This window comes from Equus quagga, chromosome 7 (genome assembly GCF_021613505.1).
Source record: "Equus quagga isolate Etosha38 chromosome 7, UCLA_HA_Equagga_1.0, whole genome shotgun sequence".
Classification (NCBI taxonomy): Eukaryota; Metazoa; Chordata; class Mammalia; order Perissodactyla; family Equidae; genus Equus; species Equus quagga.
The window spans coordinates 102,354,045-102,377,166 of record NC_060273.1 but is presented as its reverse complement, the minus strand read 5'-3'; the positions used below and the strand labels follow the sequence as shown (position 1 = coordinate 102,377,166).

At 34.7% G+C, this 23,122-nt stretch overlaps 1 protein-coding gene across 1 annotated transcript in view; it reads left to right on the top strand.

The window, feature by feature from the left end:
- WDR36 (WD repeat domain 36) overlaps positions 1-23,122 on the top strand; it is a gene marked incomplete at its 5' end in the record, with an annotated part of 40,970 nt that overhangs the window by 1,503 nt on the left and 16,345 nt on the right. The window contains 15 exons of the mRNA XM_046667808.1: positions 1,753-1,780; positions 3,869-3,969; positions 5,414-5,531; positions 7,683-7,815; positions 9,337-9,391; positions 11,049-11,181; positions 11,452-11,627; positions 11,961-12,081; positions 12,573-12,638; positions 13,855-13,941; positions 15,045-15,190; positions 19,675-19,789; positions 20,283-20,448; positions 20,711-20,819; positions 22,541-22,620. Coding sequence (XP_046523764.1) covers positions 1,753-1,780; positions 3,869-3,969; positions 5,414-5,531; positions 7,683-7,815; positions 9,337-9,391; positions 11,049-11,181; positions 11,452-11,627; positions 11,961-12,081; positions 12,573-12,638; positions 13,855-13,941; positions 15,045-15,190; positions 19,675-19,789; positions 20,283-20,448; positions 20,711-20,819; positions 22,541-22,620 — 1,634 coding nt within the window. The remainder of the gene's footprint in view (positions 1-1,752; positions 1,781-3,868; positions 3,970-5,413; positions 5,532-7,682; positions 7,816-9,336; positions 9,392-11,048; positions 11,182-11,451; positions 11,628-11,960; positions 12,082-12,572; positions 12,639-13,854; positions 13,942-15,044; positions 15,191-19,674; positions 19,790-20,282; positions 20,449-20,710; positions 20,820-22,540; positions 22,621-23,122) is intronic.

Sequence of the window (23,122 nt, the reverse complement as noted above, 5' to 3'; positions counted from 1 at the left end):
TACTTAAAGAGCTGTTGAAATCTTATTTTTGGCACGGTTTTTCCTGGCACTGTGTTACATACACACATTTTCCGTGTGCTCTGCTTCCAAAGAAACTCTATGATTAGGAGAGAACAATTTGTAAATTTTATAAAAATTTCCCAATTTACTTATCTTTCCATTGAAATTTTGTCATAATAAAGGTTTTTTTTTTTTTTTTTTTGAGGAAGATTAGCCCTGAGCTAGCATCTGCTGCCAATCCTCCTTTTTTCGCTGAGGAGGACTGGCCCTGAGCTAACATCCATGCCCATTTTCCTCCACTTTATATGTGGGATGCCTACCACAGCATGGCTTGCCACTGGTGCTGTGTCCGCGCCGGGGATCTGAACTGGCGAACCCCGGGCCACCCAAGCGGAACGTGCATGCTTAACCGCTGTGCCACTGGGCCATCACCAATAAAGATGGTATTTAAGGTCTCCTGTAGTTCTAACACTGGTGATGCATTTTTTTAAATTTACTCTTATAACATCATAGCATGTGAATGCTTATTACCTGAGGGCTCTGTGCACTGCTTAGACAAGCCAATGTAGTGAGCTATGACTTCTGAAACTGAAAATAACCTGGGAGTAAAAAAAGGCACTAATGAACTCAAGCCTCTAGTTTGAGCTGCAGGTGCTCTATCTGATGGCCATGACTATATTACTGTGCCCAGTCAGACTTCCTACAGATTAGCTTTTTCTGTAGGGGACAGTAGAAAAGTTGTGGATAGGTGATGGTGGTGGTGATAGCAGCTAATATTTATTGAGCATTTCGTATATGACTGGCTTAATTCTAACTGTGTTACACAAATTTTACTTATTGGATCCTTATAATAATCCCATAAAGTAGGTACCTATTTTAATTCTTATTTTGCAGATGAAGAATTTGAAGCACAGGGAGGCTGAGTAACTTTCTCAAGGTCACATAGCTGCATTAGTAACCACAGATTGGGCTCAGCAAACCACGACCTGCAAGCTAATCCTGCCCACCATTTGTTTTTGTGTAAACTACGACTTATGAATGGTTTTGACATTTTTATTTATTTTTCATGTGTGTTTTGTTTATTCTGATATAATAACCTCCAAGTAAAATTTGCACACTAACAGGATACAGTATAATAAAATTTTGGCATGGGATGGAGCTATGGCTACTCCCATTGAAGAAATATAGGATGTTTAATTGATCTCCAAGGGCCCTTTCAGTCCTGGCACTCTTGCATCTCTGGGGTTTGAATTCCTAGTTATGACCTTCTGAGCTCTGTGCTTCTGCAGTGGGCAGCTTTGACATTTTTAAAAGGTTGGGAAAAAAGTCAGAAGAATATTTCATGCTGCCTGAAAGTTATACAAAAGTCAGATTTCTGTTCCATAAAAAGAGTTTACTGAAACAGGCACACATATTTGTTTATGTATTGTATGTGGCTGCTTTCGTGGCACATTAGCAGTTGGTTAGTTGCGGCAAAGACCACATAGCCTGCAAGCCCTAAGATATTTACCATATGACCCATTATAGAAAACGTTTCCCTGTCCCTTCCATCACTGCTCCTGGTGAAATAGTTGAAAATATAACCTTTCCTAATAAGGAAGATTAGGGTCAGTAAGTATCTTTTTTAGGAAGGAAAGAATGGTGCATTTATGTATGAGGTTGTAACTTAATTCTTAATTTTCAAGTGTTAGGTTTTTATAATTGTTTTTGTTAATGAAAATTTATTTAACCATTTTTTCTTTTTTTAAACAGGTTCAGAAACTTAGTCTGGTGGCAGTAAGTAAGTGTAGACTTTATCTTGAATTTATGCATGTTTAGTGGCTTTTTAAATTTTTTAAAATTTTGACATAAATTTAAGATTTATAGAACATATAAGGAATTCAGTGTATTTTTTTCTGATAAACTTACATAGAAAAAAAAAGTCCAGGACAGGATCATGTGTTGCATTCAGTTGTCATATCTCTTTAGTCTTCTTTAATCTGGAATAGTTTGTCAGACTTTCTTTGTATTTTACAACATTGACATTTTTGAAGTGTACAAGCTCTTTCTTTTTTAGCATGTCATTCAGTTTGACTTTTTCTGACGTTTCCTCATGGTTAGGTTCAGGTTATGTACTATGGCAGGAATAGCAAAGAAATGATGCTGAATTCTCAGTGAAGCATATCGGGAAGTACTTGCTGTTGGTTAGTCTTGTCCCTGGCAGTGATAACTTTGATCATTTGGTTAAGGTGACATCTGTCAGGAGGCTCCATTTTAAAGTTTTACCCTTGTAATGAAGAAGGATCTCGTGGTGAAATACATTGAGACTGTGTAAATATGCTGTCACTCTTCAGAGTTTCACTCACTGCTTTTATCATGTAGTGATGCTTCTTGCCTGAGTCAGTTATTAACATGATGATTACCAAATAGTGATTTTCTGATTCCACTGTTCCTTCTACTGTAAGGAAGAGTTTTCCTTTTCCCACATTTTGATATTTTTTTCCAATGGCAGGAATATTTATTTAATAATTCATTTGAAAACAGTATAATGGAATAAAGGCCTTGCCAGGGCTAAGAGATTGTAGTTTCACCATCAAATGTCATCTTTGTAAGAAAAGCAGAGGAGAACTATAAGAAATCCAATGTATATGTTTGGTAAACTTACATTTTTTAAAAGATTATAGAAGGCAGAAGAAGGGCACTATAATCTAAGTTGAATACAAAAGTGAATGATAAACCTATAAAAATAGTATTTTGGAAATGAAATCCCAAAATGAAATATGCAGCATGAAAAACACTTTAAAACCATCTTCTATCTTCTAACCCTCCTGCCGCCAAAACAGGAAATAGAAAGAAAAGGCCAGGGTGACCATGAAAGTGAGAGAGGAGTCAAGAACTCATAGCATATGAGAAATGGCTAGAGGTGATAGCTTGTTGACCTTGGAGAAGACTGAGGAGTGGAAGCCGTATTGTTAATTTTAAGGGACAGCATGCAGAATGTCATGGAGTTTTTTTGAGGTTCCTCCAGAGGATTGAGTTAGACAGGGTTCTAGGTTTTCATTTACTTTTAAAATTTTCCTGGAGTTATTGGTGAACTTGAGGATGTTCACATGAAGACTGGATGACCATCTGCCAGAGTTTTGTGTATTAAGTGAGGATTTTTTCCAAATAAGCTCAAAAAGCTTTTCATTTTTTTAGGATTATGTTTTTAGATAGCCAGCCCGGTCTAGTGGTTAGGATTTCCCGCTCTCACTTCCGCAGCCCGGATTGGTTTCCTAGTCAGGGAACCACACTACCTTTCTATCAGTTGTCATACTGTGGCAACTGCATGTTGCTGTGATGCTGAAAGGTATACCACTGGTGTAAATCAAATACCAGCAGGGTCACCTATGGTGGACAGGTTTCAACAGAGCCTCCAGACTAGATAGACTAGGAAGAAGAACCTGGGCACTCAACTTCAAAAAAGATCAGCCATGAGAACCCTATTAATAGCAGTGGAGCATTGTCTGATACAGTGTCAGAAGGTGAGAGAATGGCACAGAAATACTGGGCAGGGTTGTGCTCTGCTGTACATAGGGTTGCTAAGAGTTGGAATTGATTCCACAACCCTAAGAGCAGCATTTTTATGGCTGCAAATATTAGACTTTCATTCCTTTAGGAAAGGTCAAGGTAGTTTCATATTCTCAGTCTGATATTATTAGATGTCTAAAATAGCACTTAAAAACTTTTATACTCTGATTTTCAGCTTTTGTGTGTATACATATACACACATATGCATATACATATTTTTAAATTATAGCCATGAAAAATGTTATATGTATACTTAAGGTTTCTATCTATTCCAAGATCTTAAAATTTTTAATTTATTTTATATCTCCTTTTTTCCTAGGTAACTCCCTTCCACAGGATATCTGCTGTATGGCGGCTGATGGGAGGCTAGTCTTCGCTGCTTATGGGAATGTTTTCTCTGCGTTTGCCCGTAATAAAGAGGTTTGTATCACTAAACTATCTTAAATTGTCTTTTGCAGTGAGTGAGTGATTGCCATGATAGTGGAGGGAACTTTAATGTTGTCATTCTTCATCTGGGACATTCTGGACACATACTTTTTTAAAAATGTATGTTCAGTTTTCTGGAGGAAAAGAAAATTGATTTTATGAAATTCTCAAAATTAATTAGAACTGGTGCATTAGTTCAGTTTTCTTTGCCAGGATGAACATCAGAATTATTTGGGCAGCAGCTTAAAAATTTTCATGCCCAGTCAGACAGATCCCAGCTGTGGAGCTTTCTCCTTATATATTTGGTTGGGGCGGGATTTAGTTATGTGTATTTTGAAACTGCTTTCCTGGGAGATTAATATTTGCACACTGCTTTATGTGGATTGGCTTTTTCATTATGAACAACTTAGGCCATGACTTCTTTTCTGAGAACCAAGTGCTTGTTCCCTATATAGAGAAAGCTAGGGTCTTTGTTTTCTCCGCTGTTAAGGAAGGATCTTTTCTTGTCTTGATCTACCAGTTGGTTTCTAAGTTTGTCCTGGGACAACTAACTTGAGAGATGACCTGGCTCTAGTGGTCCAGAATGAAAGGAAAGTGGCAGTGGGGATGCCTGGGTAGCTAAGTAGTAGAGTCACTGTACTTGCCATGGTTTGACTTGGACTGATGGTTGTTCCTGAAGTCCTGCGTCATCACTACCTGTGGCAGAGGAAGGCAACTTACCTGTGGAGTTCTTTCATGGGAGTTGTTTGGGTTTTCAGAGTCAGAAATAATGTCTGTCTTTTTGCAAAGTATTGCAGTTTGTAGGTTTTTCTGGAGGAGATAAAATAGGGGTGGAAATGCATCAGAGACGATCAGCTGTGGGAAGCTGTTACTACCCCAGGGGCTAAAGGGACAAGGAGAAGACTAGTGTTACTGGAGCCTGGTGAGAACTGAAACTGTGGAGAAGGGGCTGTAGTTATTAAGGGACACAGCTACTCTAAGGATAAGGGTCTCTGACAAACCAGAAAGGCATAGGGACGAAATACACTATATCTCCCTCCTCCGTCTCACCTGAAAGCCAGCTAGGGATGGAGTCTCTAGAGGTTAGCCTTCTAGAAAATTCCACTTTTCTAGGATTCATGGTGGTTGTGCTGATTGCATTGCATGAGAGACTCAGCTGTGTGCTTGCCTTGTCCTTAAGCTCAGGGAGGTTGAACCTCAGAGGTCTCATTTTTGTGTTCCTACTCCATGCTTTATTTCCTTGTTATTGAACTGACTGGAGGAACAGGTGAAAAATGCCTGGTTCCTTGCTGTTTGTTAATGTAAACTTGGATAATCAAAAGTTGGACTCCATTTCTTAACATGAGTGTCTTCAGGATTAGCATGTTTTTGGTTAATATGAATAATATTACATGATGACTGAGTAATCATGAAATTCTTTTGAATCTTGACATTACAGGTAGTACACACTTTTAAAGGTCATAAGGCAGAAATCCATCTTTTGCAACCCTTTGGGGATCACGTTATCTCTGTTGATTCTGACAGCATTCTTATTATTTGGCACATATATTCAGAAGGTAAGAATTAACTAATTTATTGCTTTACCTTGGGATAGTATGTATGTAGCTAAAACTAAAAATCTATGTAAGCATACTTCTAGAGCAGAAGTTTCACATGTAAGCAGTTCATGTATAAGGAAAAAGTTTCTAGGTAAAAAATGGAGAAGTTGGCGCAATGGTTAAGTTCGCACGTTCCACTTTGGCGGCCCAGGGTTCACTGGTTCAGATCCTGGATGCAGATCTACACACTGCTTGTCAAGCCATGATGTGGCAGGTGTCCCACATATAAAGTAGAGGAAGATGGGCACAGATGTTAGCTCAGGACCAGTCTTCCTCAGCAGAAAGAGGAGGCTTGGCAGCAGATGTTAGCTCAGGGCTAATCTTCAAGAAAAGAATAAGCAATTTTAGCTAGTTGAGTTACATTATTTTATGTTATATATATTTTAGCTTGATTACCTTGATTAACTCATTGTTTGATTCAGTATGTTTGTTTATAGTAAAAATCCTAGAGATTGCCCTTCTGGGCGTTATTTCACATTCTTGTTAAGTTAGTCACTCTTTTCTTTGTTTTGTCTTTGCTCAAGTAGAGGGAACAAAATTCAAAAGTAGTCCCTGTGTGGATGGATATTAAAAGGCCTCTTATTTATTTATTTATTGGGGAAGATTAGCCCTGAGCTAACATCTGCCACCAATCCTCCTCTTTTTGCTGAGGAAGATTGGCCCTGAGCTAACTTCTGCTCCCATCTTCCTCTATTTTATATGTGGGACACCTGCCACAGCATGGCTTGATAAGTGGTGTGTAGGTCTGCATCCAGGATCCAAACCAGTGAACCCCGGGCCACCAAAGCAGAACGTGCGAACTTAACCCCTGTACCACTGGGCTGGCCCTTAAAAGGCCTTTTGTAAAGTTAGAGAATTTGATTCCTACAGTCTGGCAGGCTTTCTCTTGATGCTGGTTCTCAGCTTTTTGTTACTCTTATAGGAGCACATTAAACCACTGTCTTCAGGGATCTGTTAGTAATGATTTTAAGTAAAACTGCTAGTTAGAAATAGAGGCAAAGATCTTTTAAAGTAGTATTGAAAGTGAAGTTTGTATAATTTTAATCTGTATCTATACTTCTTAGACTGGGATACACATCCCCTTGGGATATACATATCCAGCAGTGTGCTAGATAGTATGTGAAACTAAAGATTAAATGAAATATACCTTCTTTGATACTTAAACTTATTGGAAGATTTAGTGAAAAATTGTTTTAGTCATGCATGAACTATGAAGTAGAAAACCAAATTCACACATGGGAATTTTAAATGTATGTAAGATTTCAAAAAATGTTTTGATCTTATAGGTAGTCACTAGTGGCTGTACCATTCCCCTCTCCACAGGGTTATAAGTTATTTTCCTCACCTCTGTTAGAGGTTCTTCTGTGGAAGTGTGTGAGAAGCATTGTTCTTGATTTCCCCTCCTTTTATTACATCTTTGAATGGCTCGTCAAGCTCTCCAGATATTTGACTCTTTGTTCCCTGGAAGAGCTTAGTGCAGGTACTTCACCTGGAACATTCTCTCTGCCTCTTGATCAAATGACAAAAATATTAAGACTGATGACTAGGGTCATTTTTTTTCTTTCCTGTAAACCAATTTGACAGTGGGTAAAATTTTTATAGTATTGACAATAGGATTTTAGAAAAATTTTGGCAGTCTAAATTACGTTTACAAGTTGTCCTTCTTCAAATTTGTTTAATTTCTCAAGGAATTTTTATAGGTTGGTCTAGAAGTCTTTGATTTATATTACTACATAAATCTTTGGGCCTGTCCCCCTGCTCGAGTGGTTAAAGTTCTGCACACTCCGCTTCGGTGGCCCAGGTTTGCAGGCTTGGATCTCTGGTGCAGACCTACTTCACTCAGTAGCTGTGCTGTGGTGGTGTCCCGCATGCAAAATAGAGGAAGATTGGCACAGATGTTAGTTTCAGGGACAATCTTGCTCAAGCGAAAAAAGAGGATGACTGGCAATGGATGTTAGCTCAGTGTTAATTTTCCTCAGCAGAAATAAATAAATAAATAAATAAATCTTTGTTATGGTAGACTTATTTTAAATGATAAGTATACGAAAAATATTTTAAACCATTTACTGAAGAATAATTACATGTTATTTATAACTTTCACTTTTGTAGAAGAATACCTGCAATTGACTTTTGATAAATCAGTATTTAAAATTTCCACAATTTTACATCCGAGTACCTACTTGAATAAAATACTTCTCGGCAGTGAACAAGGAAGCCTACAGTTGTGGAATGTAAAATCCAAGTAAGCATTTTATTCAGAAAATATCATAGGTGGTTCCTACCTTATCCTCATCTACTACTCCCTAATGCATACTTAAATCTCTCAATTCTCCCTGCCTTTGTATGTTTACTTGGAGGACTTTCAATAAATATTCCTGTTTTTGGAGTTGTTACTCATGGCATCACATATGTGAACACTGGCGTGCAGTCCTGGCACATGGTCAACAGTTGCATAAATGTCCATTGAAAAGCATATGCTAATGGCCCTAGTCACTGTAAAGAACCCGTATAGCTATAGGCTCTAGTAAAATAACATAAGATCAAAAAGTAATTAGTTATGAGATTGTCACTGGGCAGCTTTTAGTTTTCCATAAACTAAGAAGGTAAGAGAAGGCAGAGCAAATCAGTGTTAATTTAGTGCTAGCATTTAGAAGTAGTTTTTAAGGTAAAAGTACTTTAATCATCAACCAGAAACATGATAGACATCTTCTATAATATTATTAGATATTTGATTTTGATAAATGATTTTAAATACTTCTACCTATTTGAACATTTATTCATAGAAAAAAGTGGCAGCTCAGGCTCTTTTGTATAACATTAAAAAAGCAAACAAAAATATTTGACCATTCAAATTGTCTTTTCCAAAGCCCTTACCAATTCAAAGTGGAAGGTAAGATTATCAATGGTTTAATGTTCATCCTAGTTCTTAGTTTTAAATCATTGTTTCCATTCAGGTTAACAGATATCATTGGCTGCCTACTCTGTGCTAGGCTCAGGGATAATGACTGAGATACTGTCTCTGCCCCTAAGGTTATCTCCTTAGAGGTTTACACTCTTTATTGTGCAGTAAGTATTCTTTAGATAATCATTGAGTGTACTAATCTGTGCCCCCTTACAGAATTTAATAGATGATTTAATACTTTATTGATTGTTATAATAACAATTTCAGATATCTGTTTGCTCCCTGGACTTATTATTTGTCATTCTTGGCTTGATTCTGAAATTTAGGGCAGCATCACTATTGTCATATAACAGTTATATAGCATAGAAGTAGTATTGTATTTATAATATATTCCCTTTTGTGATATGTTTCTAGAAATACATTGCAGTGAAAAATGAGATCTGCCTATATTCTAAGATTGTTTTTTATTGTAATCTGTAATATAGAATGGTTTTTACTCGTGTATTTTCTTTTTTTCCTCTAGTTTCTTAAAGAGGTGACAATAGTATAGTAGTTAATTAGCAGCTTGGGATCTGGAATTAGTCTGGACTCTATCAATTATTAGCCATGTGATCTTAGCTTAATCATTTCACATAGTTAAGTATTTTAGTTTCTTTATCTGTAAAATGGTCTTAATATCTACATCATGGGATTGTTTCGAGTATTAAATAGGTTAATATATGTACTTAGAGTGGTGTGGGCCAGAATAAGAACTTAGTATATATCACCTGTTATTATTTCAGTCTTTAATATGTAGTTTATTTTGTTTTCCTACTCCACAAAAGAAAAGAAAAAGACTTTCAACTATTTTTCTTCTTGTAGTAAACTTCTATATACGTTTCCAGGATGGAAAGTTGGAGTGACAGCTCTCCAGCAGGTTAGTATTTTTCCGTTAAGTCAAAGAGGAAATGAAGTTAGTAGTAGGATCTTTCCGTTTCAGGAGTCAACCATGTTTTGAGACCTCAAGACAAAATAATAGTAGGTTAGGTTATCTTTATAAATATTACCCTAGGATACAGTGTTTTCGAAATATAATTGAAACAAATAATAATGCCTTTGCCTGTAAACATTTGTGGAAGCCTTAGTGTCTGGAATTAGGCTATAACCCTGTGGTTGCTGTGGAACCAATTTACCAATCATTTTACAAGCATTTCATCCAGTGTCTTGTACAAAGTGGAGATGAATTGTTCAGTGAAGCAAGGGAGATTGTAGAACATACAGAGAGAATTGTCAGGATGTTGAGGTTTGTAGCTTGAAGTATTTGGGGCCCAAATCCTGATATTTTATTAAATGCTGGACTTTTCCAGAAATAACTGCTTTTTGTTTTTATGAGTCTGCAAAGCATGTGTGAATGAATGAATGAATATCTGTCTGCAGAGAATCTTATATGTACATTGGACACATACACAATCAATATGCCCTTGTCTTTCTAACTATCCATTGCTTGCACCTGTCCAATTTATATGCATTCATTCATCCTTTCTCTTTACACTACCATCAGCCTTGCTCTGCTTTTGCCTACCCAGAAGACCCCAGAGGTATCAGATGATCCCTTGAGGGCAAGAGATCAAACTTGTTTTAGTATCCCCAGCTTCTACACAAGGTCTTATGCACAGTAGTCAGTTGATGGCAAATTAATAGAATGTTTAGCCTGATTCCATTCTATAATGGTATTAGACATTGATCTTCTGTGCCAAAATAGAGAAACTTATTATTGAGTCTCTATGTAAGACCATTGTATAGAATGAAGACTATAACAATAGAATATTAGAGCTAGAACAGACTAATTATAAAACTTTTTTGCCTTTTAACATGTTTTATAGGTTTTTCCTGTTTTCCTTAGATAAACAGTTCTCCACTTTATAATTGGCCTTTTGTGTTGTCATGCACATGGCAAGCCTTTGTATGTTTTCTTTTTCTTCTTTTTTGCTGAAGAATATTCACCCTAGCTGACATCTGTTGCCAATATTCCTCTTTTTGCTGAGGAAGATTCGCCCTGGGCTAACATCTATTGCCAGTCTTCCCCTTTTTTTGTACGCGAGTCACCACCACAGCATGGCCACTGACAGACAAGCAGCGTAGGTCATCTCCTGGGAACCAAATCTGGGCCATCAAAGCACAGTGTGCTGAACTTAACCACTAGATGACCAGAGCTGGCTCCCTTTATATATTTTCTAAGAGTTGTCTCTTTTTTCTGTTTTCATCCAGTCAATGATCTGTAGTGATTTCACACTTCAGCTTCCTTTTCTATTATGACTCTTTTCTTACCAAGTCAGCTATGTTTTGGGGGTGGGGAGGTGATGGTGACTACCAGATTTGAAGCTGGGAAGTAACTTGAAAATATCATTCCTAGATATTTCCATGTTAAATAACAATTGAAGTATGCCAGAATGATAATACTTACTGTTTTTTGTCACTGTCTGGAAGATAGTCCAGTATTTCTTTTTATAATACGTAAGTAATGATGCTTATCATCAGGATTAGTAAAGCTATTGTGATTAAGAAAATAAAAAGTTGAGTAATTTAATTTTCAGGCACCAGCTGTGGATGTTGTTGCTGTTGGTCTTATGTCGGGTCAGGTTATCATTCACAACATTAAGTTTGATGAAACATTAATGAAGTTTCGTCAAGACTGGGGACCTATTACTTCTATTTCATTTCGCACAGGTAACTTTTAATTTATTTGTTGATGAGAGTTAAGAATACTTAAAATGAGTTACTTTGAAGGTCATAGAAATTTTCTTAGTAGATGTTTTCTTGTAAGTTAATCTAATAGAAATGAATGACTGGAGTATAAAGAGTCAAAGGAATATGGATAGATTATTGGTTTATAGTCTTTCCAAGACTATATCTATATTTTTGGATTAAAAGGGTGGAGAGAAGGGTATTTAGTTGCCTTGTACATGTTTTCCTTAATGTATCTTATTTTAATAACAGATGGTCATCCAATAATGGCAGCTGGAAGCCCATGTGGCCATATTGGACTCTGGGATCTAGAAGACAAAAAATTAATCAATCAAATGAGAAATGCACATTCTACAGCAATTGCCGGACTGACATTTCTCCATAGAGAGCCACTTCTTGTCACAAATGGTGCTGACAATGCTCTCAGGGTATTATGATTGTTGTTGTTATCATCTTCCTGGCTTGTCTGACCTACCCTTTGGGTTATTACAAGCATGCTTTAATGTATCAGCCTTGAACTTAGAAGATGAAAGGAATATGGGATGAGATATTAGTATAGATGAAACAAAAGGCACTGCAGGTTACATGATTACAGTGAAGTGAGAAAGTTACATCTACTCCTCTTTCCCCCAACCCCCACTCCAGTGTCAGCAGCTTGGCAAAGAATACCGAGTGCCGGGTGATTTGGAGGGAAGGAATTTGACTGCTTGCAGATTACTTAACACGTTGTGGAAGAACCTTACCTTTTTATTTCTTGGCAGATATGGATATTTGATGGTCCCACAGGTGAAGGCCGGCTTTTGAGATTCAGAATGGGACATAGTGCTCCTCTTACCAAAATCAGATATTATGGACAAAACGGACAACAAATTCTTAGTGCAAGTGAGTTTCTGCTTTGTGCTAATAGTTTTTTCCAGCAAGGAGTAAGAGCAGGATTTTTAATATTTATTGGGTTTGGTATTTACACATTTTTAGATTCAGATGTCCCTTTGAGTGACTTGGAAATCTGGGTAAAATGAGGTTTTTGAATAACACGGGAAGCACTGCAGATAATATTGTCTTCACTTGGAGTGTCATTCTTTTCACTAATTCTCAGAGATGTAATGGTTGATTCTGAAAATATGGCCCTTGCCTATTCTAATAATCTGTGGAAAATTCCTAGTACCTCATTTTATCCTTTGTTCTTGCTAAATAGAATTCTGTGCACAGTTAAATATTATAATGAAGTTGTTGTAATCTTGCTCTGCTTTTTAAAAAAGTACCCAATCTGTAAGTTCATGCTTTTTATAGAATCTCATTTTATAAGATCTGTGATTCAAATGGTCCACTGTTTTGATGAAGCTTGATTGGGAGTTTTCTGTGTATGTCAACAGGTCAAGATGGAACTCTTCAGTCATTTTCCACAATACATGAAAAATTTAACAAGAGCTTGGGACATGGTAGGTCATTTGCAAGATGGAAAAAAAGCTACTGGTCACAGAAACATTTCCAGATTCAGTGAGACATCCAGAGGAGGTTTCATTGATAAGGTTTCTCTTTTCTTAGACGAAATAAAAACCCTTATGTGGAAGAGTAGTAAGATTCCTAAGATCAGCATTGCTGTAGAAGTGATGGAAGTACTACCATAAGGTTATTGAAAAGAGTTAGACATCTTGAGTGATAAAAACATACTGCTGCCACCCAAAAGTCTTGGATGATCTAACTTGAGCCATCTATAGAGGTCAGAAGTTTAAAGATGGAAGGGACTTAGAGAAAACAACAAAGTAAGCAGTGTCCCATCTTTTTGCAAAAAGGGCTCATTTTATTCACTATCCTTTCCCATGGTTTCCAGCATTTGAAAGATTATGTTTATTAAACAAAAGTATTTGTCAGTTTTATTCATAATTGCTCTTCTTTTTAAGCTAATGTCCTGGTTATTCATGCATGTATTTGCTTCCAGATGAATTTCCAGATCATTTTTAAATCCATATACAAAATAATTCCTCTTGAAACTAAATTGGAGAGATTTGATACCTTTAAGAATCTTCACATGTAGGAATATGATGTATCCTCATTCAAGTTGTCTTTTATGTTCCTCAGTGAAGTTTTCCTTTTGGTCCTACATATTTAAGATTATTCAGTGGTCTATTAAATATTTAAGATAATTTGTAATATGTTTTGCTTATATTATGAATGTGATCTTTGTTGATTATATTTCTAACTGCAATATTATTGTTATGTAGATAATATTGCAGTTAGAAATATAGTACATTATAATGATATTAAATATTGTTGCATTGTAGGGTACTCACTGATTTGTGTGTGTGTGTGTTGGTCTCTATCTGGCCCAAGGAAACTGTTACTACTTCTGATAATTATTTGGTTGTTTTTCTTGATTGACATGACTATATGACCATCATATCATCTGCAAAAGTGGTATTTTTACTTTCTGTTTTCATTTATTTATATCTTATAGTTTATTTTCTTATCTGATTACATAGACTAAACTTCACAAACAACTAAATAATAGTGGTAATAACATCATCTTTATTTTGCTGCTGACTTAAATGAGACTATCTTGAACTTTATAGTTATGTGACAATGAATAGCTTTTCTTTTATGTACAGTTTGTGTTAAGAAGGATTCATACTTATGTTCCCCTCTCCCCGACCCCAGGATTAATAAATAAAAAGAGAGTCAAACGTAAAGGACTTCAGAATACCATGTCAGTGAGACTTCCACCCATCACAAAGTTTGCAGCTGGTAAGTAACTTCATACTGTGTTTCAAGAAGTTCTGCTTTGTCATTTATTTCCTACTGTGTATTTCTTTATTTCCTCCATTTTAATAAATGTTTTTGAAAATATTAATAAGCATCCAGAAAGTAACCCCAAAGTGCATGCTTATCTTGTGTGAAGACTAAAAGTGAGTTAGCTATAATTTGAACTTAGCTATTAATTTCAGGCTTAGCTCTTCTCTGTAAGAGCTATTAATAAACAATATTTGATATTTTATTTTGTAGCTCTTCTTTTTATTCTGTCATATGTTTGGTATAGTGAAAGTCGCTAACATAAAATGGAAAGAACTGAGAATATAGAGCTCTGACTAATAAAGATCTAAATACACTGAGTCTTAGTTTGCTATGTCCTTTGAGAAGTGCTTCATTCAAGGAAGTGCGTTTAAGGAAAAGATAGATAGGTGATGGGATTGTTGAGTGAAAAGTATCAGGAAATGACTTTATAAGCACCATTTCCATTTCAAGGTTATAAAAACCTGATGACTTTTTTTTTTAACTTTAGTTTTGATCAGCCTCCTGTTTTCTGTCTTAGAGCCTGAATGATCTTTCTAAAACATCTGAATCATGTCGCTTACCTGCTTAAAAATCTTTCATTGGCCCCTTACTACCTTTCGGATGGAATATCCTCCCCTTAACATGGCTTTCAAGACCCTTTGTAATGTGGCCCCAGTTGCCTTGCTCTCCTCCCACCTCTGTCAAGAAAATGATTGACTGACTGGTGCTTGATTTTGTGCAAGTTACTCTTGGGCATGTAAATTGCCCCCCCCCAACCCCATTAATTTCTGCTTGTGTTTCTGCTTCTTTTAGGAGCCATTTATTACTCTCCCCAAATCTCTTAGTAAACTCCTTGTAAGCGCTCTTATAAGACATTATCACACTTTCTTGTAATTTCTTCTAATCAGAATCTCTTGTTAGATAGGAAACTCATTGCTATCAGGAGTTACCTGTTAACCATTTTGTCCCTAGTGCCTGATGATAACATGGAATATTAAATGCTTAATAAATAATAGATGAATGAATGAGTGAGGGAATGAAAAGCAATTTTATTTACGATTTTAATTATGTTTTAGAGGAAGCTCGTGAAAGTGACTGGGATGGCATCATTGCTTGCCATCAAGGTAAGCTGTCTTGCTCAACCTGGAACTATCAGAGATCTACGATAGGTGCTTACTTTCTGAAGCCAAAAGAGCTGAAGAAAGATGACGTAACTGCAACAGTAAGTCAGCTTGTTTGTATGGGCATTTTCTCCTATAAAACTGTCCTATGGTCATCTTGTTATACTCAAGTTTATTAATGATGATATTGGTTGAAAGAACATATTGTAACATTTTGAAATTATTCCCTGATAGTGTTAAGTTTTCTAATGTACAGAGAATTATTTTAGATTTAAATTAGGCCTTGCTTAATCAGATGTGACATATTGGTTATTTTAATTTTCTAGTTAATATAGAATTACTCAGAATACGCTTTGAAGATGATTTGAGCATTTATCAATATATTTGGTCACCTGAATTATGTTGAGTAGTACTAGGTTCAGTGAAGGTGAATCTTAAGATTTATTCCTTTCTTTTCTTTTTGTATTGATTTTTTTTGGTGTAGGAATAAGATTTAGCTAAATCTGTAATGACTTATAGATGTGCAAGTTCTTCAAATTCTTTAATTCTTGTTTTCTGATATTTGTCTCTTGTGAGGAGTGCCTTTTAGAGAAATTCTGAGTTCTGTCTAAGCCTTTTTAAAATACAGCTTTTAAATGCCAGTGTTTACTTAGAAGTTCTTACTCCTCATTGAAGTGTTTTTTTCCTTTTGTTAATATGTAAGTCTTCTATTGGATTTGGATTTTAAGATATAAAGAAATGATGTCAATTGGCTTGCAGGATTGTTGCCTCTGCTTTTTTAAAAACAATTTTTTTGAGATATAATTCACTACTATAAAATTCACTCATTTGAAGTATACAAATCAATGGTGTTTAGTATGTTCATAGAGTTTTGTAATCATCACCAAAATGTAATCAATCTAATTTTAGAATATTCTCAAAAAGAAACCCCGTACCCATTAGCAGTCATCCTTACTCTCTCGCTTTCCTCCTCTCCCATCTCCCTAACCTAAGCAAGTATAATCTGCTTTTTATCTCTATTCCCTATTCTGGGCGTTTCATATAAATGGGATCACACAATATATGGTCGTTGTGAGTGGCTTCTTTCAGTTAGTGTAAGGTTCATCCATGTTGTAATATGTAGCAATACTTTATTCCTTTTATTGCTGAATAATATTCCATTTTGTGGATAAACCACATTTTGTTTAGCCATTGATCAGTTGATGGACATTTGTGTTGTTTCTACTTTTTGACTGGTAAGTAACACTGGCATGTACATTTAGTGCATAAGTTTTTATATGGGCCTATGTTTTTATATTCTCTGCATTTATACCTAGGAGTGAAATTGTTCAGTCATAACCTAACTCTATAGTTAACATTTTTGAGGAACTGCCAACCTGTTTTCCAAAGTGGCTGCCCCATTTTACATTCCCACCAGTAAAGTATAAAGGTTCCAACTTCTAAACATCCTAGCCAATACTTGTCACTGTCTGTTCCTTTGATTATAGCCATCCTAGTGGGTATGAAGTAGTAATCATTGTGGTTTTGATTTGCATTTCCTCAATGACTAATGTTGGACATCTTTTCATGTGCTTATTGTCTGTTTGCATATCTTTGGAGATAGGTCTCTTCAGATCCTTTGCCCATTGTTTAATGGGGTCACTTTATTTTTATTATTGAATTGTAGTAGCTCTTTTTATATTCTGGATACAAGTCCCTTATCAGATATGTTATTTGCAAATATTTTCTCCCGTTCTTGGGCTGTCATTTCATTTTCTTGTTGGTATCGTTTTCAGCATGAGTTTTTAATTTTAACGAAGTCCAACCTATCTTTCTTTTTTTTTGTATTGCTTGTGATTTTTGAAAAATCATTGCCTAACCCAAGGCCATGAATGTTTACTCCAAAGCCGTGATTTCTTCTAAGAGTTTCATAATTGTAGCCTTTACATTTAAGTCCATAATCCTTTTTGAGTAAATTTTTGTATGTGGTGTGATATAGGGGTCCAAGTTCATTCTTGTGCATATGGGTGTCTAGTTGTCTCAGTGTCATTTGTTCAAAAGAGTATTCTGTCCCCATTGAATGGTCTTCACACTCTTACCAAAAATATTTCACGTGAATATGAGGGTTTATTTCTGGTTTCTCAGTTCTCTTCCATTGTTCTCTATGTCTGTCTATATGCCAGTACCACACTATCTTGATTTTGGTTCTGTAGTAGTAAGTTTTGAAATCAGGAAGATTGAATCGTCTAAGATTGTTCTTTTTTTCAAGATTGTTTTGGCTATTCTGATCCCTTGCATTTTATGAATTTTAGGATCAGCTTGTCAGTTTCTGCAAAGAAGGCAGCTAGGATTTTGATAGGGATTTTGTTGATTCTGTAGATCAATTTGAGGAGTGTTGCCATCTTCATATTACTTCTGATACATGAACAGAGGATATCTTTCCATTTATTTAGATCTTTATTTTCTGTCAGCAATCATTTTGAAGTTGTCATTGTACAAGTCTGATACTTCTTTGGTTAAATCTTTCCTAGTGTTTTATTCTTTTCAGTGCTATTGTAAATGGAATTGTTTTCTTAATTTCATTTTGGATTGTTCATTGGTAGTGTATCAAAATATAATTGATTTTGCATATCGATCTTGTATCTAGTAACCTTGCTGAATTTATCTTATTAGTTCAAATAATTGAGTGGCTGCTTTTACGTTTGAAAATGTTTATTAAAAGTATAACTCCACATCTGATCCTATTTTGTATGTATGCTCTATTCTTCATAGTACAAACATGCAGTCTTAAGCTTTTGTTCTATTTTCTAAGCCATAGAGATTATATCTTAAGTTTCTTAAGTTTACCTGCACAGTTTTGAGTAGCTGTTGTAGTAGTAGTGGTAATGATAATTACAAGGAACATTCTTTATGTGCTTACTTTGTTCCAGGCTCTCTGCCTAGCACTTATTATTTTATATTGTCTTCACAACAATCCCATGATATGGCCTATTGTTAGCCTCTTTATATAGAAAATAAAATAGAGGCTTAATGTAGTGAATAACATCCCTAAGGTCAGTAAAGCTAGTAAGTGGAGGAGCTGGGATTTGAACCTAGGACCGGTCATTTCCAGAACCTATGTTCTTAACTCACAGCCTATAGTGATGACTCATGGAACATTTAGTATATATATATATCCAGTGATACTTAGCTGGTGCTGAGTCATATGTCTGGCTAACTCAGCTTAGTAGTTACTGGAACAAAGCCAGTAACTAGTAAGTAATAAACAAAAATATTTATCAGAGAGCTCATGCACTAAAATACAATTTGTTACGCAAAGGAAACCCTCTCAGCTTATTCATTTTTGCTTTGCTTTTGCTATCTTCGATAAGAGATTAGAATGAATAAATTAGAAAAGGAAATTGCCAAAAGCATGCCCGCTAACAACAATAAATCCTACTAAAATAAATGCAAGTTCTAAAAAGTATAGCAGGGCCATCAGGGGCTTTTACTACTTGTAGGTTATAGCCTAGTATCTCCATTAGTTCCTGAGAGCCTAGCTATACAACATAGCATAAACATTTATGAGTTATTTAAAATAGGTAAGATTATGTTTGTGTTCTATTTAGGACGATAGAATGCCTTTTAACATTAGTCTATAATTTCCTACCTAAAATATATATATATATATTTTTTAGGAGTATATGTATTTTTAAGGAATAAGCTATAATTTATCTAGAAAAATATATGTAAGTGGAATATTCTTATCTGAATGCTCTGTAAATATATCTTGACTCAGATAGTTGTATATCAACTTTAAGCTGCTTTGCCCAGTTAAATAGCCTCTATGAAATATTTTCTTTTATGTCTTAGAAGTTATCTGTTTTTTTAAGCATAAATTCAGCAGTCTTTCAGATTATCTCTTAGGTAGATAACATGTAACTGACATACAGTGGCAATCAGATATTTCTCTGGCCATGGCCCAATACATAGCCAGTCTCATGTTTTTAACAGGAAAAAAAGACTTCTCATTAATATAATATTGACACTTTAAGTATTAAAATATGAGTTTATTTTACAGAAAATGCGTATAAACTAAATGTTTTCTATGCATTATCTTATGTATTCCCTTCCCAATATGTCATAATTGAAATATTTTGTTTTTCATTGGACATTGGCTTTTTCATTAGACATTCTAACTAATGGTATGTTTTCAGTTTTATATCAGCTGTAGATGCAGTTACAAAAGTAAGGTAAGGTAAAGAGAAATTAGGCAGTGGAATGCTTTGACTTTAGCACTGTTGTGAATAAATTAAAAAATAAGGGACAGCTGATAGACAATTCTCCTGACTTTGTACATTTCAGTTAACTTTGGTATGTTTTGTTGTCTTGGATAGTAATTTCTTCCTATTTTTTAGAGAATGAACATAGATTCATGCAGATATTTCTTATATACCCAGATATAATTACATTATGCTTAAGAAAATTAATGAAGCAATTCATTTGTCATGCTTTTTTCCCCCCAAAAATGGGATAATTAGTAGATAAAAAAATACCTTGGAAACCATAAAGTGCAATAAAACTTATTTTCTGTGTTATTTCTGTTTAATTTTTTTTCCCCCATAAGGCAGTGGATATAACTTCTTGTGGAAACTTTGCTGTAATTGGTCTCTCATCAGGAACTGTAGATGTATATAACATGCAGTCTGGTATACATCGAGGAAGTTTTGGCAAGGATCAAGGTAATGAATGTATTTTCCTTATTTTAAAAAAAATGATAGATAAATACAAGGCTAATAACTTTTGCTGGCATTTATTAAATTCTTAAGTGTCAGACATTTTGCTAAAGCTGTAGATGGGTTATTGTCAAGCCAATATGGCAGATACTGCCATTACACCTATTATAAACACCAGGCTGAAATACTCAAAGAGAATGAAATCGTGGATATATTGGGGAAAAGTGGATAATATACAAATTAAAAATTTTTTTCTCCTTACTTTAGCAAAAAATCTTAACTGTTTTTTGAAAGCTTCATGGCATCAAAGTGATAGATTTTGTTTTTACTCAAGCAATATAATAATCTTCGTACCTGCTAAAATCCAGATTAATTTCAAGATTTTAAGGGATATAAATAGTGAGAACTTAGATATTTAAATGAAGCAATCACTCTGTGTAGTGTTTAGAGAGGCAGTGCCAATTCTGATAAATCTTTTCTTTTAACATATCCTTTAAAGCTCATAAAGGATCTGTTAGAGGTGTTGCAGTGGATGGATTAAACCAGTTAACAGTTACAACTGGTAGTGAAGGATTACTCAAGTTCTGGAACTTTAAAAGCAAAATTTTAATCCAGTCTATGAGCCTCGAGTCATCTCCAAATATCATGCTGCTGCATAGAGACAGGTGAAGTTTTTATTTTTCATGATAATGGATTTTCTTCTTGATGTTTTTGGTAAAGTTCTTAATTTAAGTAAATACTTTGTGTTTTTTACTAATTCAAGTATATACTTTACCAAGTGGGAAAAATCAGACTTTTAATATAAAAGAACAGGATTTGGTTTACTTTCCCCAAAGGTATACTTGATTAACAAAATTAAAATGACTGAGATTTTTAGTTCAAGGTTTTTTTGTTTGTTTATTAAAACTGATGCATTTGTCTTGCTAGTGGCATTCTGGGACTCGCCTTGGATGACTTCTCCATTAGTGTTCTGGACATAGAAACTAGGAAGGTTGTCAGAGAGTTTTCTGGACACCAAGGCCAAATAAATGACATGGTAAAACACATTTTAGATGTTTAAACAAAACTTGACTTATTCCTGCTTCTATTTAGGTTAAAAATGTTCAAGTAATTGAAGCTGTTATCCTTTAATAGCATTAAACTCATGATATGAGATGTTCAGAATAAAGAATTTGACGATTAGTTTTCAAAGAGGATATTTTTACATTACAAGAAGTGTAATAGTTCTCAGGGAGTCGTGCTATCAGATTAAAATATGAATCCTAGAGTTCATCTTTTTCTCTTAAACTCTAAACAAGGCCCAAATATACTTTGGAGAATGAAAGATCCATTGAAACATAAGTATGTCATTTTTGACTTAATAGTAAACTATGCTGAGAGAACTCATTTCTGTTTTCTACATGCATAACGAATTAGTAGTAGGAGACCTAGAGTATCTAGTGCCTACTTTAGTCTAGTTCAGTATTGTTTCTAGAGTTTTTGGTTCTTCAATCCAAGTTTAATTAATAAAAATGTGTTTTAGGTTATTGTCATGTTCTTATAGTGAGATATATGATAATGATAAGTACTCTAGTTTAAAAAGTATATGTTTCATAAAAAAACTTAAAATCAACTTGTCAGTTGAAGTCTATATAAGTAGATATTGTCATTTGCCTCAATTGTAGGTACCTTGATTTACTTGAAAATAGAACAAAATAAAACTAAAATCATAGCTGTTTACTGGCAATCCCAACAGCTACATTTACTTATTAGTTCTCACACTAAAAATCAGAGTTTGCAATGTTTACCCACTTCCTTTTAAAAAAAGGAAAAAACTGGTTAGGAAATTATGTTTTCTGCAAATGGGAGATCGACAGAACTACCCATCAAAAGAATTTGTTGTGACAGCATCTATAGAAATGAGGGTGGGAGTGGAGTAATTTTGATGAAATGGCATTTTTGAAAAGATCTGTCAGTGCCAACTAGCTCTTCCTATTTCTTTCCTGTTCAGACTTTACTTTCAACTTGTATATCTGGAGTTGCTCCTACTCAGTAATAAATTGCTCCTGTTCACTTAAATCTATGAGCATTTATAACATGACTTTACCTATCAGAGCCATTTTTCCCATTATCTGCACTATCCTCCTGTAAATTGGGCTCTACACTTTAAGGATAGGGTTTCCGCAGTATCACGGCAGCCTGAAGAACAAATTAGGGTTCGCTTATCCCCATATTATTTGCAAATATGGATGGTCATAATCCCCATGGTGTGTTGGATCAATTCTTAGAAAGCCAGTCTAATATGTGAATTTTTTTCAAGGAAATGTAGCTTTTTTTGGTTTTACAGATGCTTTATAACAAATTAGATTAACAAAATATTTCTAATTGAATGTTCTCAGAATAGGAGTTTTATATTAAAAACAATTTGTAGTCAAATAATTTAATTGTCTATAACTATTAGGAGATTACAGAGTAAAAATTAAAAATTGAGTGATACTGTTAATTTTTACAACTTTTTATAATTCATGTAAAAGCCTAATCCTTATCTCTGTCCATTTCAGTGGTGTATAAGAAATAATATTTTCTTTTATATAAAATAGTGTAGTCTAAATTTTACTCAAACTTATTTTTTCACGAAGCCTGCATCATCTTTTTGTTTCTTGCATTCTTTAAGCTGTTAAATTTACAGACACAAACATACATATATAAATACATACATATATGCACACGCATACATATATCATATATGTATTCTTTTTTTTTTTTTTACATCTAAAGGCTTTCAGTCCAGATGGCCGTTGGTTAATAAGTGCTTCAATGGATTGCTCTATTAGAACTTGGGACCTTCCATCTGGGTGGTGAGTTTATTTTTAAATCCCTAAAGTCTATCAGAAGGTTTCTCAGTCATTGTGTTTACATGTGACTTTTACCTATAGTTAATGAATTATGTGCTTTTTAAATGTGAATGTATTTGGGGATTTTTCTAACCTGGCTATATTTTATCCCTGTAGTGGTTTTGATCTCTTAAATAGTAGGGAGTAGTGCCATAAAAGATAATAGTGAGGAAAATGCAATCTCTTGTAAGTTTTCTGTTCATGTAAAATTGAAATACAATGTAGAAGTGAGTTGCATAACCTTAAGAAAGGTCATTTGACCTTTTGGATACTCTAGAATAGAGCTTAGATTGTAGGACTGCAAACTTTTGAGTGGTTTTTTGTTGTTGTTGTTCATATTGAATTAGTTAAAAGGTCAAAAATCCTAACTTTCCTTTGTGTATATTATATATTTTCTGTCTCTTACAAAATTCTTGAAAGAAGACTTTTTAGATACCTTGAAGTAATGAAAATCTATGTCTTAAGA